This window comes from Podarcis filfolensis (genome assembly GCF_964270895.1).
Source record: "Podarcis filfolensis genome assembly, chromosome: 14".
Lineage (NCBI taxonomy): Eukaryota > Metazoa > Chordata > Lepidosauria > Squamata > Lacertidae > Podarcis > Podarcis filfolensis.
In genome coordinates this window covers 34,113,341-34,128,221 of record NC_139616.1, presented here as the reverse complement: position 1 = coordinate 34,128,221, position 14,881 = coordinate 34,113,341, and the positions used below count along the sequence as shown (strand labels likewise).

The following is a 14,881-nucleotide window of genomic DNA, read 5'->3' as shown; positions in this document are numbered from 1 at the left end:
TGCAACTTGATGTCCATAAGTTGATGCCCTCTATGATTGAATTTAAAGAAAATCAGATTTTGAGGATCAGAGCCCTACCTGAACTGGAGAAGGAAAGTTTGATAGATCCCCTCATACAGGAATTTGCTGATTTTTGGGACCTGGACTTCGGTCAAGAAGAGATTAAAATTGTGAGGGCCTTTAGACTTGGAAGAGGAGGGAAAAAAGAGAAGAACAAAATAAGAGACTATTGGAACTACCAGAAGAACCTAGAAGAACAACAGTCAAGAATGGAAATTTTGAAAGACGTCCCGAAATATCTTTTGGATCTTAGTTTTAACTACGGAGATTTGGTTGCCCTGCCGAGAAGGAATAAAATCATCTTTAGGTGGGAGTTTCCCCGAGATCTACTCTTCAGTCTCAAAGGAAGGAAAATAAAAATAAAATCAGTAGAAGACAAAGTAAAGTGCATGTATAAATACAAAGAAGACTTGCAGAAGGGACTTGGAAAAGAGTTAAGAGCCTCGGACAGAAGATTACCAGGTTGATGGACTATATGGAATTGGCGGAAATGACTGGCAGAATCCGAGACCAGAGAGAAGAGACGGTGGAAGAAGATTGGAAAAAGTTTAAAGATTATTTATAGAAAATTGTAAAATTAATGAGTGTTAGAAAAATGTTGGAATGAAGTTATACGGCTTTAGTAGAAATGTTAGAAGGTATTAAGTACAAATAGATTATTGGAAGCCTGGGACTTTTAAAAACCAAGTAATGCTTCTCAACTTGGTTCACGGGTGGCACTGTGGGTTAAACCACAGAGCTTAGGGCTTGCCGATCAGAAGGTTGGGGGTTTGAATCCCCGTGACGGGGTGAGCTCCCGTTGCTCAGTCCCTGCTCCTGCCAACCTAGCAGTTCGAAAGCACAAAGTGCAAGTAGATAAATAGGTACCGCTCCAGCGGGAAGGTAAACGGCGTTTCTGTGCACTGCTCTGGTTCACCAGAAGCAGCTTAGTCATGCTGGCCACATGTATCCTGGGAATGTATCCTGTCCCAAATCCTGGAGAGTTGCTGCCAGCCAGTGTGGACAATACTGAGCCAGATGGACCAATGGTCTGACTCACTATAAGGCACGAGTTCAGAATAATGTCTTTCCATATGTCAGTGGTCCCCTCTTCTCCTTCCCCTTAACATTCAAGAGGGCAACAATTTACGCACGGCGGGCAGAGATAGTCGTCTGTCAGCTCTAGGGCATCATCATAGCCAAAGCGACGCAGGATGGTCCACGTAGTCTCATGACGTCCCCTTTGGATGAAGAGCGTATTGAGGAAAAGGAAGCCTGGAAGAGAGGAAAGGATTTTGGGTCCCAAGTGCATAGCATGATCAGCTGGCAATGCCAACAGAGATGCCAGAAAAGCTGATCTGTAGTGATCTCGCACCACACAGGCAGCAGCTCCGAATCTTTGCGAGATTCGGCCGCTGGGTGCCACTTCCTGGTGCACGCTGAAAGTCACATGACACAGGTGACAACGTGTACCTCTGACAGGCTTGCCCTGACCTCGTCTAGGAGGACACTGTATCTGACTTTTCCAACTGCTTCCACCATAGGCACCACATATCCTTTGTTTCTATGGCCAGACCCACATTCTGTAACAGGGTCGCAACTAGGCCATGAGTGAGATTTCTGCAGCTGGAGTTCCCAGCTAGAAGATCTTGGGCACAGGAGATTCTGGACAAGTTAAATCCCAAACTCTCCTATACAATATTTAATTAATGGATGGAAACCATGTGGCTTCCAGACGGCTGTCCAGAAGGGAACCAGGTGGCTTCCAGACGGCTGCCCAGAAGGGAAAGGCTGCCCAGGCTGAAAAAGGTTCCTCACCCCCTGATTTAACCCAATGAGTCTTCCCTGCCTTCTTAGTCGTTCAATTTATTCCCGTGTGTAGCAGTAAAAGCACTCCCCATGTTCTCCTGTCTGATACTTTTGCTCTCCTGGCGCAACTTCCAAATCGTTCCCCAGCTTGTTCAATCAGAATCAAACGAACACAGAGAGTTGCAGCAGTGAACAAGGAAGCTCTGTTAAAATGAAAGCTCATTCAAGCAGGAAAACACGCAAAGCAACTGCCTGCAGCCTGTTTCAAACCAACATCAATTTTGCCCTTGGGATATGTGGTCTAAACTGGCTGAGCAGCCCTGGCTTCAACGGATGCCCCTGGGCTATCTGTGCAGCTCTGCAGTGCTGCTGTCCCTCTTTCTGATCCGCTGAGACGGGTTCTAAGATGATCCTCAGAGCTAGGCATGCACGTTTTCTGCTGGAGTTACCATTGAGGGTCAGTCCATTGTCCTGGACTCCGTCTGTTGTGTTTTTCCAGACCACCATTTTCACATCTTCCAGAGCCTGGGGTGCCAAAGGATTTCCGAAGCAGGACTTCTACCTCCCAAGAGAAGAAAGAGGAGGCCAAATCAGGAAAATAGGAAGTTCTGATTTATTTATTTTTAAACCTATTCCATTGGAGCCAAAGGAAGAACCATACCACTTTAGTAGCTACTGTAAGGTTATTACATCCTATATTCAACAATTTCCCAAATTAGGTAAAGTCAGTTCATGTATGGGATCTGACATTCAATGATTTTAGAATCACAGCATTTGGGGTGGGGAAGCCAGCACTTCTAGCCTTTAGGAAGACAATAGCATTTATTTATTTCACTTCTAAAGAAACATGCTATTTCACTTCTAAAGAAACACCCTAATGGGATTTAACAGTAAAAACACCACCATGATGGGTTGCCGCCAACTACCTTTTACTCCAGAGTAGACCCACTGAAATTGATGGACCCAAGTGACTTCATGCCCATTAATTTCAATGGGTCTGCTCTGAGTAGATCTAGCACCGGCTACAACCCAATAAAAACAATTGCAGATTCAATACAGGTCCCAGCAAAATCTCAGAAACTGAGAAAAAAGAGACTTGCTAACCCTCTGCTGTTGCAGCTTGCCTTCCCACCCAAAATTAAATTATCCAGTATGCACAAATTTGCATATAAGCTTTAGAATCTGGGTCTTTCAGGAAAGCTGAAGCTAAGAAACCAAATTTGACAGCCTTGTGCAAATAGCTGCTGACTCAAGCTTTCACCTTGCGAGAAGAATGGAGCTGCTAACTCAGGTAAACACTACAGTTCCTTTTCCATTGACTGGAAAATGTGATTTTCCTCCTCTCACCTGCTTCATGGAAGAGGAACCAGGAGAATTCACGTCTGCAACGTTATACAGTTGGGGAAAGCAGGTTGTTGGCAATACTAGCCAATCCTACTCCTGCTCAAAGCAGACCCACTGAAAACAATGGACATGATTCACTTAGGGCCATGAATTTCAGTGGGTCTACTCTGCGTATAACTTAGTTGTATGCAACCAAGACTGTTGATTGCCAGCGGCTGATTGTCAGAATAAATTCCTAAGAAGTCAGGACTTAACCTGATGGCAAATTAACTGGATCAGTAAGGTTTGTCCTCCCCATATGTCTAGGGGTGCAGAATAAATTATGTTGCCTCTTGAACGGAAACATCAAGGCTGATGCCCAAGAGGATAAATCTGCAGCAAAGCCAGGACAAAGTAGGATGAGGATCAAATGCTGGAGTAGGCCACAAAGTCAGGAAGACCCTTGACAAAATATCCAGTATTGGGGCTATCTTGAATCGAATTAAGAAAAAAATAGAGTCCTTCACCAATCAAAAGTCTAGCCCGGGAGCCATTTTTATTTTTATCAAAATATATATTCTGCTTGTTCATAAAAACTAAGTGGTTTACAAAAATATAAAACAAAACATTAAAATTATTGATTAAAAACAGGTATTTTAAAATATCCAAAAGCTGATTAAAACTAACAGTAGCTAATAAGAAATCAAACACATGTAACTTCAACAAGTCTGGATAGTTTTGCCAAAATAAAAATGTTTTAAGCAGGCACCGAAAAGGGTACAGTGAAGGCACCTGATATCAATCGGCAGGGAGTTCCAAAGTGTAGGTGCTGCCTATATTTGAGGGCTTTCAAGGTCCACTAACAGCAGAGAATGATGTAAAATTTGGGCCATAGGGCTGTATCCAACTAAGTTAGAATACACCCACTGAAATTAGCAAACCTAAGTTAGTTGTGTGCATTAATTTCAATAGGTCTACTCTGAGTAGGACAAGTACTAGTTATACTCCATAGCCTCCACATCTAAGTGATTAAACACTTTTCAATAACCTTCTGCCAAATTTGGGGGTTCTTTTTAAAAATCTGCCTCAAGAATCAAGGAGGCAAAAGCAGATTACGTGAATCGAAACCACTGTCAAATAAAACCCTGCCCAGAGAAACAATCTGCAGGCAGTAGAAGGCTTGCTTTAAGATCTTAGACCATGCTAAAATTTCAAATTTCAGTGGGAGGAAATTACGAGAATGCAAAACTTAATTTTCACCAAGGGAAAGAAACAGTGTGACAGTTAACGTGGCTTTAAAAAATATATTTTGTGGGTGGTGTTTTTTTGGGGTTTTTTTTGTTTTAAATCCATAGACTAGCAGGAAAAATGAACATAGATCTGGAGAAAATGAAGGGAACTGGAAAAGAGCCGGACTGGTTAAACTTCAAGCAGAGCAATAAGAGGCTTGTGATCAAAAGACTTCAAAAACTTAAAGGTCTAAATTTAAAAGGATGGGCATCAGCTGCTGTCTGCAAACAGGACTCTGCATACCTGGCACTAAAACACATCCAGCAACTCAATCATGTGATTTATGTGAATTGTCATGCTTCCTGTCCATAAAATTTATTCTAATTTCTCTTGTCATAAGGAGGTGCAATCAGGAACACATAGCACTGCTCACCGTCTGCGCTTTTTGATTTCTTTGCTTTAACTTGGTGTCAGGCCTCAGCTTGATGATTAACTGCTCTAATTTGTTTCCTATTTTTTATCTTGTTCGTGTTCTGATGTACTTATTACAGCCTGTCTTTAACCCATTTTATTGCCGCGGGATTGCAATGTAATGAAGGACAGTTTATAAGTGAGGCAGACAAAACACATTCTTATTCTGCTATCCCACCTGGCTGCTGAGGCTTTGGCAACTGCAGCCCCCAAATAGGAAAGTATATTAATTGCGCCCGTATGGGTGAGAAACTTGCTTAGGTTAAAAAAAGGGGGGAGGTGATAAGAAGAGATTGTTGGATTAGGCCAATGGTCTACCATAAACCAATCAGATTGGGAAAGATTATGGAAGGAGGATTTGAAATTCACAGCATGCTGTACGTTGAAAGAAAATTATATGAAAATATTGTACGGATGGTATTTGACTTCCACAAGATTAGCGAAATGTACAAAAATGCTGCCAACATATGTTGGAAGTGTAAAGAGAATGAAGGCACATTCTACCACATGTGGTGGATGTGCAAGAAGGCTAGAGCATTCTGGGAAATGATATATAATGAAATGGAAAAAAAATTTAAGACAACTTTTGTAAAAAAAATTTGGAAGCTTTTTAAATAGGCACCATAGGAGAAGAAATACCAAAGGACTTAAAAAGACTGTTTATGTATGCAACGGCAGCTGCAAGAATGCTTTTTGCCCAGAGATGGAAGGAAGAGGAAACACCAACCAAGGAAAAGTGGACAGTGAAAATGATGGACTATGCTGAAATGGTGAAAATGACTGGGAAGCTCAGACACCAAGATGATGGTAAATTTAAAAAAGAATGGTATAAATTTATAGAGTACATTAAGGAACAATGTAAAGATTTAAAGATGTTAGTAAGATTGATATAGGGTTGACTGTAATTTTTAACAGGTAAAGGATTAAATAAGGATTTAATTGAAGTTGGATATATGTAATTAGATGTGGTTAAAATTTAAAAATGTATCTGTGGAAAACCAGAAGGGGGAGAAGGGAAGTCCAGGGGTTCAAGGAATCCCACAATTGTATAAATATTGCTGAATTTAAGTTTGAATGATGTTAATGATGAAAAACTGTATACACACACACACACAAACCCCCCCCCCTATATTAAATCGTCTACATAAACCAGCATCCTGTTCTCACAGTGGCCATTCAGATGAAAGCAGGACTTGAGCACAAGAAAACTCTGCTCTCCTGTGGTTTCCAACAACTGGTAGCAAAAGCAAAAGAGGAAAGCCGATATTTACCAGAAGCTGCATGGAGTTACCCAAAAGTATGTTCTGCATTGTTTTGTTACATGGGAACATACCTGGAAATAGTTCAGCTCCTCATCGCTTAGGATCTGGTTGTTATCCTGGTCAGACATATTGAAGATCCGAGTGAGGGCCCGTGCGCATGCTGGCCTCAGCTGGTGGTAGAAAAAGAACACAATTTATAAAACCAGGCCATAGGAAGCACTCGTGCTCCACTCCTCTTCGTTGCACAGAATGCCTTGATTACAGGCAGAAAGGATGAAGAAATCAAAGCCATTGTCCAGGCAATCTAGGAACAACAGAGAGGGCTGGTGTTCAATGTAGTATTACATCAGGGATGGAGAACCCACATCTGTCCAGATGTCGTTGGACTACAGCTCCCATAAGCCCCAGCCAGCAAGGCCAGTGGTGAGGGATGATGGGAGTTGTAGTCCAGCAACATCTGGAGGGCCACAGGTTCCTGAGCCAAACTGGTTCCGAGGTGCAGCTGCAAGGCAACTTGAGCTGGCACAGCAGGATTTGCCTGGAAGTGATGGAACTCTCCAGTCTAAAGAACCTTGGAAGACAGCTGGGGTCCTCTCTGGGTACAAAACCTATTTGTGGCTCTGAGACTATGTATCCTACCTGCTTCTCCTCTGGGTCGTAGAGAGGGGCTGTTGGGTGCAGAACAGCCTTCTGGGCGTAATAGAACAGCTCAGAGATGTTCTTCAGGTTCTTTGCAGAACACTTGGAGCGCAAAGAGGGGAGGGGAGAGAGAGAGAGGCAATTTGAGAGAGGCGGAAAAGAATGCTGAACCAACACAAACAGCACATGCTGGAAAGAAATGCTTCAAGATCTCTTTTTCAGGCAGGCCACAGAGGAAGAAGCCCAGGACTAGAAGATGATGTTATAAACAGGGAAGCTTCCTGTTTAATTTCCACTCTGGAGAGTAACTCAGCAGAGGAAAGACCACTGTCTGTGCATTCCCTTTCAATTATGGTCACATATATCAGAGTACTACAATTCCCAGAACGCTTTGGGGTGGCAGTGGGGGAGCGAGAGACCATTAGTCCTTCAAGTAGTTTAAATGACCACCATGGGCAATATAAATGAATGCATACATGACATTTAAAACAAAGATCTTGACAGATCTGCAACGTCTTGGATAGCTTTAAAAGACTGGACAAATTCAAAAGGATAAGGCTATCAATGGCTTCTACCCACGATGCTTCTACTGTCGGCTGGGAATCACAAGTAGGTTGAGGGTTGTTGTGCTCAAATCCAGCTTGCAGGCTTCCCATAAGCATCTGCTTGGCCACTGTGAGAACAGGAAGCTGGTCTAGATGGGCCATTTGCCTAACCCAGCAAGTTCTTCTTAAGTTTGTACAGGACTTTTAAAAAATCTGTCCTGAGTCTACTGAACTCAGTCTGTGTGTACTGGACTTTAAGAGGAAGTGGGCATACAAATTCAATGAATAAATCAAATAATAACAATTCTGGCAATCAGTTTTGTTGATGACCATGGCAAGGGTGAGGAAGTCCTCTTTATCCACTGGCTGGTTTGGCCTGCCTTCTACCATCAGCTCAGTCATAAGGGCTGGTTTGACTGGTGTCATAAGTTTCCCAGCCATGTGAAAGACCCCAGTCATTTCCCAAGGTATGCACACGAACGGACAAAGTTAACATGTGAACTAGAGAGTTCACTTTGGCTGCGGCAGTTTTGCCATGATTCTGGCCATAGCTGTGAGTCTTACATACACAACTGCCCAGGGTGGCATGGGGGAAGAGGCTGCTGGGAAAGAAAAAGCATGATGTGAGACAACCACGGAGGCTGCCAATCAGAGAATCTTCCCCCTGCTCCACCTCATACGCCCAAGCAGATCCCCACCTCCACGCAGGTCTCAATTTCCGAGAACTGGTTCATGATGGGCAAGATGGTTTCCATGGAGCTCCCAGTCTGCAAGTCCGACTTGTTTCCTACAAGGATGATGGGGATCCTGGAAAAGAGGGAGAAAGGGGGTGGGGTGAGGAGAGAGAAAAGGCTTCAGAAACGAGAATGGGCACACAAGCACTGGCTGAAGAGTTTGGAGTAGTCTGCGTGCCAAGGCAAATGCAACAACTGGAGGGGAGGGGGAAAGTAAATGGAGATCTGCATTTCTTCATTTGCTTTGTCCAATTTAGGCAGGGGCTCCCACCGACAACAGATGAAGGGGACAACTGTTCCTGGCAGAAGAGTTATTAAGGGGGCCCAAACCTCGGGGAAGATGCAAAGAGGCTAGGTCTACTCAAGAGATAGCAGGACCCAAAACTTGGGGTCTTTCACACCTGGTCTAGGATCGGCCTCTTCTTCATTTCTCTCTGAATTCCTCTGTGAAATGTATAATCTAGGAACAGTTTGCCCACCACATCATCTGCTTTCAGGAATCAGATCTTAGCCTGCTTGCAGCATTGAATAACTGAAGCCTTTAAAACAGGTGTGGGGAACCTCTGGCCCTCCATATGTTGCTAGTCTGCAACTCCCATCATCCAGAGCCGTTGGCTATGTTGGCTGAGGCCGATAGGAGTTGTAGTTCAGCAACATCTGGCGGGCCAAAGCTCCCCCAGCCCTGTTTTAAAAACAGGGACAGCAACTGGCACCCAGACATGGGCAAAATGTAGCATCCCATCTTGTTGGGTGATACACTACCTGGAACATTTTTCAGCTCCACCATTCACCATTGGGATCCATTTTGTCCGAATCTAGGTGGGGGAAAACAGAAGGAAAAAGCAAGTAAGTGGAGTGGGAAACTATCAGCAATGGCAGCCACAGAAAGAGAATCTTGGGCACGGCAGGGTCCCATGGGATCAACAGGTTGTTGTTGTTGTTTAGTCATTTAGTTGTGTCCGACTCTTCATGACCCCAGGGACCAGAGCACGCCAGGCACTCCTGTCTTCCACTGCCTCCCGCAGTTTGGTCAACAGGTTGGCAGGCACCTAAATGCTACACAGTTTGGCCCTGTAGAAAATGCCAGCCCTGCCCCTGTCAATCAATGCATGTGATCCAGGCCACTGCGAGCACGATAAGAGAGTAGGTGCACCTCAAGCAGATGCCCAGCAGAGTCAAGAATGTAAGAATGGCCCTGTTGGAGCAGAGCAAAGGCCTTCCTGGCCCAGCATCCCATTTCCTGCCTCTGGGAAGCTCATAGGCAGAATGAAGGCCACAGCTGTCTCCCGACTGCAATCCCCAGTAGCTGGTATTGAGAGGCATATGGCCTCCTATTCTGTAAGCAGCATATAGAGCCCTTATGACTAGTAGCCCCTGATAACCCCATAATCTGTGAATGGATCGAAGTTCATCATGTCTTGCCACCCCTCAGACTGCTGTGTGCAACGGTGATAATCAGCAGAGCGTCAGGCAGAAGCACAGCTGCACTTTTGCCAGGCCCTTGTGAAAGAGGGGCAGGAAACCCCAGCCCTTACCTTGTCAATGGTGGATTCCTCCGTGACATCGTACACCATGCAGACCACATTTGCCTGCAAAGGAGCAAAAAGGTAAAGCAGGGTAGCTCAAGTCCAGGAATTTTGTTTACTGCTTGATTCTGCCCATTGTATGAACCAATATGCCAGGCTGCCAACTCAGAGGTCGCATCTCAAAACCACCAAGAAGATTAGAAAAGCCCTCACTTTTCAGTAACAAAAGTCCCAACATCTGAGCCTCCCTGCTCAAGGAGGGCATCTGCCTGCTGGGCTCCCCATGCTCTGCTCAAATCCGACCACCAGCTCAGCTCAGACAGTGCCAACACAAATGGGTTTTAGGAAAAAGCAGATGGCAGGATCACTTGCCCTTTGGGGAAGCGAGCTTATCGCTTAATCCCCCAATTTAGGGGGATTCGGATGGGATTCGGCATGGCAGCTCTAAGCGCCCAGTATGTACATATGTATGGATGTAGGAATGGATGTATGGGTGTATGTACACACACACCATTGCTGTGGGTCAGGAGAGGAAGGAGATGGCATACAGCAGTTTACAAGCAACCAAAGGGTAAGGCAAATGGTTAACAAAACTGATGATGCTAATCTCCAAATTCGACTATTTGGGATTCTTGCAGAGTTAACAGGGAAAGTGGTGGGCTCAAGATGAGCCTGAAGAGCAAAATTCAGAGCACAGGCTGTAGGGAAGAGGCTGGTGGAGCTGCTACAACAGGCCTCCCCTGCATCCAAAGTTTTCCTTGCTCACCTTGGCAATCTCCTCTTGGAGCTCCTCGTCCGTCTGCTCCGATTCTGAAAGGCAAAGGAAAGGCTGTTCATTGCTGTTGGGGATCTTTACTGTGCCCCCAAAAGACACTTGGGGATGTGGCAGGAATGTGAAGAATGAAAGAAAAGCCTTGTTATTTCAGACACCAGTGGCCCATCCAGACACCAGCATCCTGTGGACAACCAGATGCTCAAGTATGACTTGAGCACAGCAGCAAGAACTCTTTCCACTTGTGATTCCCTGCAACTGGTGTCCAGAGACTTGCTGCCTCCAACAGCAGAGGGAGAACCTAGCCATTATGGCTAGTAGCAACTCATAGCCTTATCCTCTGTGAATCTGTCTAATCCCCTTACAAAGTCATCCAAATTGGTGGCCATCACTAGCTTGCTTGCTTGCTAATTTATTTATTTTTAAATTTTATTTATGCTTTTCAGGTTTATACATTTCACCAATTTTACAATCATTTTAACATTTCAAAACTTGACTTCCTTCCTCCTCTTTCTGCGATTCCTTATATTTATTTTTAATATCTTCTGCATATCCAAATTAACTTAATTTGCTCATTTATTCATCTACTTTAAATATATACTCTTATAAAACTGCAGGTTATTACAATAATCTCACCAATGTTCTTATCTGTTTACAATTTATCAGTAAATATTCAATAAACCATTTCCATTCTTTTATAAAAAGTTTGTTATCTTGATTTATTATTCTTCCGGTAAGTTTCACTATTTCTGCACATTCCATAAGTTTTTGTATCCATTCTTCCTTTGCTTGGACTTCTGCTTCTTTGGCTCATTTATTTATTTAGCCATTCGAATATTTATGATCTGCACTTTCATAACATATATCAAGGCAGCTTACAACATAGATACAATAAATCAATAGATATCTGTAAAACATAATTAAATACATAGAACATAGCAATAGAGGCTAGTTGGTTAAAGAGGGGAAGAATAATAAAGGCCTGGGAGTTCCACGGGGCAGGACCTGCCACACTAGAGGCTGGATCCCTGGTGAAGACCAACTGAACTTCCAGAGCGTGGGGACCAGCAGAGGTGCCCCACCAGGGGTCTCAAAGTTCAACTTTATGCTGGGTGTGAAAATACTTTATTGTGCCTGTTCTCAATCTTCCCATATTCAACTTCACTGATGCCACCCAACTCCTAGTGTTACCAGAAAGGGAGAAAAACCTCACCCTAACACCACCCTATCTGCTTTCTCGGGGCCAGGCAGAGTTTTATAAACAGAATTCGCTACCACAAGACATGGGGATAGCCGCTAGCTTGGATTGCCTTATGTGACTTTTATCTATTGTTTTATTATTACTTATTCAGTTCATATCCTGCCATTCCTCCCGGATGAGCCCTTTTAAACCCATTGGGGGGTGGGTGCCTACCTGAGTAGTCCACAATGTGGGTGGGGACTTTCTCAGGCGTGACATCCGCCGGAATTGTGATCTCTTCTGCACGAGACGGTACCTGGGAGGGGGGGAAAGGGAGACGATCATTTCCACATTGTGCCCAAGACAGCCTTATCCTTCGTGGATTTGGCCACGTACAACTTCTAATGTCGGACACAGTATGTCTCTGAATACCAGTTGCTGAGGCTCTCAAGAGGGGAGAGCGCAGTTGCTCTCAGTCTTGCTTGCAGGCTTCCCATTGGGGCACCTGGAGGGCTAGAGGGGCCTTTGGCCTGATCCAGCAGCCAAGCTCTTCCAATGTTTCACTGTTAATATTAGCGGGTCTATCTTGCAGTTGTAAGCAGGGCACATTCTCAGTGTGCTGAGAACTGAAGAAGAACATATGTTTCCATTGCCAATTTGGGGGGGGGGGGAGGATGGCAGTGCCCCAGATGCCCAGAGTTTAGAGAGAAGCTCCCTTGTGTAGGTGGATTAGATGAAAACAGAATTTTAGAATGAACTACAAATTTCAGGCCTGCATAGTATGAAAGCAGAAGCATGGAATAGGCACAGCCCACTCACCCCTCCTGAGAAATGGCCCTGAACTGCTTCCCTGCAAATCCCCTTTCATGCACTCCTGCAGCCCCTTAAGTCTCGGCAGGCAGTGACCTGATCCACTGACCTGACAGCGTCCTGGGGATTGGGGCTGGGGTAGCATTAAGCTGCTTGCCTGGGGCTGGAGCAGGAATGTGGGAATGGTATTTAGAATGATCCCAGCACCTGATTAGGAGACTTACTGCACCAGTGGCGCAAGGGTCAGAGGGGTCAACAGGGGGGCAGGCACCAATGCCATCTGCCTGCTGCAGATCAGAGGCCGGCAGGCAGAGGGGAAGTGCGGCCACTGGAGTTAATCAAGACAGCCCTTCCCAGAACATGAGGCAAATGGCAGGGAGGGTGGCTGTTCTTGAGAGCTTTCGAACAGATGGGCAATGCCGGGGGTGTTGCATAGACATCCGTAGCAGTAACTGCTCCAGAGTAACCGTCCTGGCCAGATGCTGGAAAGGACAGAAGAAACCAGCAGCTGAAGCAGTTTTTTTTCCATATTGAATTTTCACATTGTTGTAACCTGCCCTGAGACCTTATGAGGAAGGGCAGTGTCAGGGAACTGCCATCGGAGCCAAGAGTGGAGGTAAGGCTCCCCAACGATGCAGGAGAAGGGACCAGCAGGGAGAGAGAGAACACTTCCTTTGGGGAAGGAAATCGGCGTGACACCAGGAAGAAAGGGGAGCAGGGAAGGACTTCGGAGAGATGGCTCCAAGACTCTTCCACAGAGACCAGCGGGGAGAGCCCAGGACCTCCGCTGGCCACGCCCACTCTGCGCAGAAGACTTCCACGCAGGGAGGCTAGGCGGAGACTTGGCGCCAAGCAGCTTTTATGTTGAAAGAAGTTCACTGGATTCTGCCAGTGACTGACACAGCCACGGAGAAAGGGCTGTCCAGCCAGGGAAAGGTTTAGCCAGACAACGTTGCCTAGAGCAGCAGCCCCCTTACGCACGAGCAACCCCCAATTCCCTTTACAGGCAGGTATCAAATCAAATCAATGGAGAAATGATAATAATAATAAAAACAGAGCATAAGAACAGCCTCATTGGATCAGACCAGAAGTCCATCCAGCAGGGAGCAGGGTTCATTAGGTGGGCACTGTCCCACCAGCCTCAGTCTGCTCTCAGCAAGCCCCCATGGGAACTGCCTTTATCCTTACAACCAATCCAGGGAGAGACATTGCCTGCCAGCTTCCTCCTCCTTAGCAGGCTAATTTACAAGCCTGTGTTAGTGATGTAGGAAACTGCCGTAGACCATTGACCCATCTTGTTCAGTACTGTTTACACTGACGGGCAGTAGCTCTCCAGGATTTGAGATGCAGGACATTCCCAGCCCTATCTGGAGCTGCTGGGGATTGAACCTGGGACCTTCTACAAGCAAAGTGGAGGTTCCACCATGGAGTTATGGCCCTTCCCCCCAGATTCTGTGCTTAGTAACTTAAGAAGCTGCCTTATACAGAATCAGGCCATTGGTCCATCAAGTTCAGTACTGTCCCCACTAATTTGCGGTGGATCTCCAGGATCAGGGATGTGGGGCATTCCTAGTCCTGCTTGGAGATTCTAGGGATTGAACCTGGAACCTCCTGCATGCAAACTAGGTGCTCTGTCACTGGGCTACCAAAGATGGCTCTGGCTTGAAGTGGAGTACGGGAAAAGAATGATTCCTTCCAACTCTCATGTACACACCAGAGCACAGCTTGCCATTTCTTGCAAGCTGCTCATAGCCACTGACTGAGCTGCTCCAGTGCCATGAAAGATGTTAACAATTAAAACTGCTCAGAGCAAAAGGTGTGAAACCACGCAGCTTTTATAGAGGAATCAAAGTGCTGTTTTGCTTTTATTGTTTGCATGGGAGAAAAAACTTTACAAGGAACCATGGCAGGATCAGTTGCATAAACGATTGCATAAGGGATGGCGATTGTGGGAAGAGGGCCTATCATAGGCCTTAGTAAGTAGCCCAAACGGGTCCTTGCCAAGTGTGTGTCTCTCTCTCATCGCTGACATCACACAGAGCTCCAGAGGGATTTGCAGCACAAGTGCAAAGATGGATCCTCCCCAAACTCCAAGCTTGCAAGGAGGGTGCGGGCTTATTCCTTTGCATCCTACTTTGCATGTGCCAAAGCAAGGAGGAGGAGTGGTCCTCATGGGAACCCCGAGGTGTCATGATGGCCAAAAACTTGAATGGCTTTAAAGGAGGATTAGGCAAATTCATGGAGCATGAGGCTCTCAATGGCTACTTGCCAATGGTTCTCCCTTCACTGTGGAAGGCAGTATGCTTCTAAACACCAGCTGCTGGGAATCACAAGTGGTGGGAGCGCTGTTGTGCTCAGGTCCTGCTTCGCATTGGGGCATTTGGTTGGACACTATGAGAACAGGAAGCTGGACTAGATATGGCCTTAGGCCTGATACAGAAGGGTTCTTTTTATGTCCTCATGGACTTAACCAAATCTGTGGATTCCTGGCTTAGAAACAGAAGGGAAGAAGGCAGTGCAGGTAGCGGGACTTCAAAGTGA

At 45.5% G+C, this 14,881-nt stretch overlaps 1 protein-coding gene across 1 annotated transcript in view; it reads right to left on the bottom strand.

Moving 5' to 3' along the window:
• Positions 1–14,881, bottom strand: part of RHOT2 (ras homolog family member T2) — a 35,358-nt gene that overhangs the window by 12,579 nt on the left and 7,898 nt on the right. The window contains exons 3-11 of the mRNA XM_083585110.1: positions 11,765–11,846; positions 10,345–10,388; positions 9,588–9,641; positions 8,815–8,867; positions 8,017–8,125; positions 6,774–6,875; positions 6,206–6,304; positions 2,298–2,406; positions 1,194–1,314 (exon numbers count right to left, since the gene is read on the bottom strand). Coding sequence (XP_083441236.1) covers positions 1,194–1,314; positions 2,298–2,406; positions 6,206–6,304; positions 6,774–6,875; positions 8,017–8,125; positions 8,815–8,867; positions 9,588–9,641; positions 10,345–10,388; positions 11,765–11,846 — 773 coding nt within the window. The remainder of the gene's footprint in view (positions 1–1,193; positions 1,315–2,297; positions 2,407–6,205; positions 6,305–6,773; positions 6,876–8,016; positions 8,126–8,814; positions 8,868–9,587; positions 9,642–10,344; positions 10,389–11,764; positions 11,847–14,881) is intronic.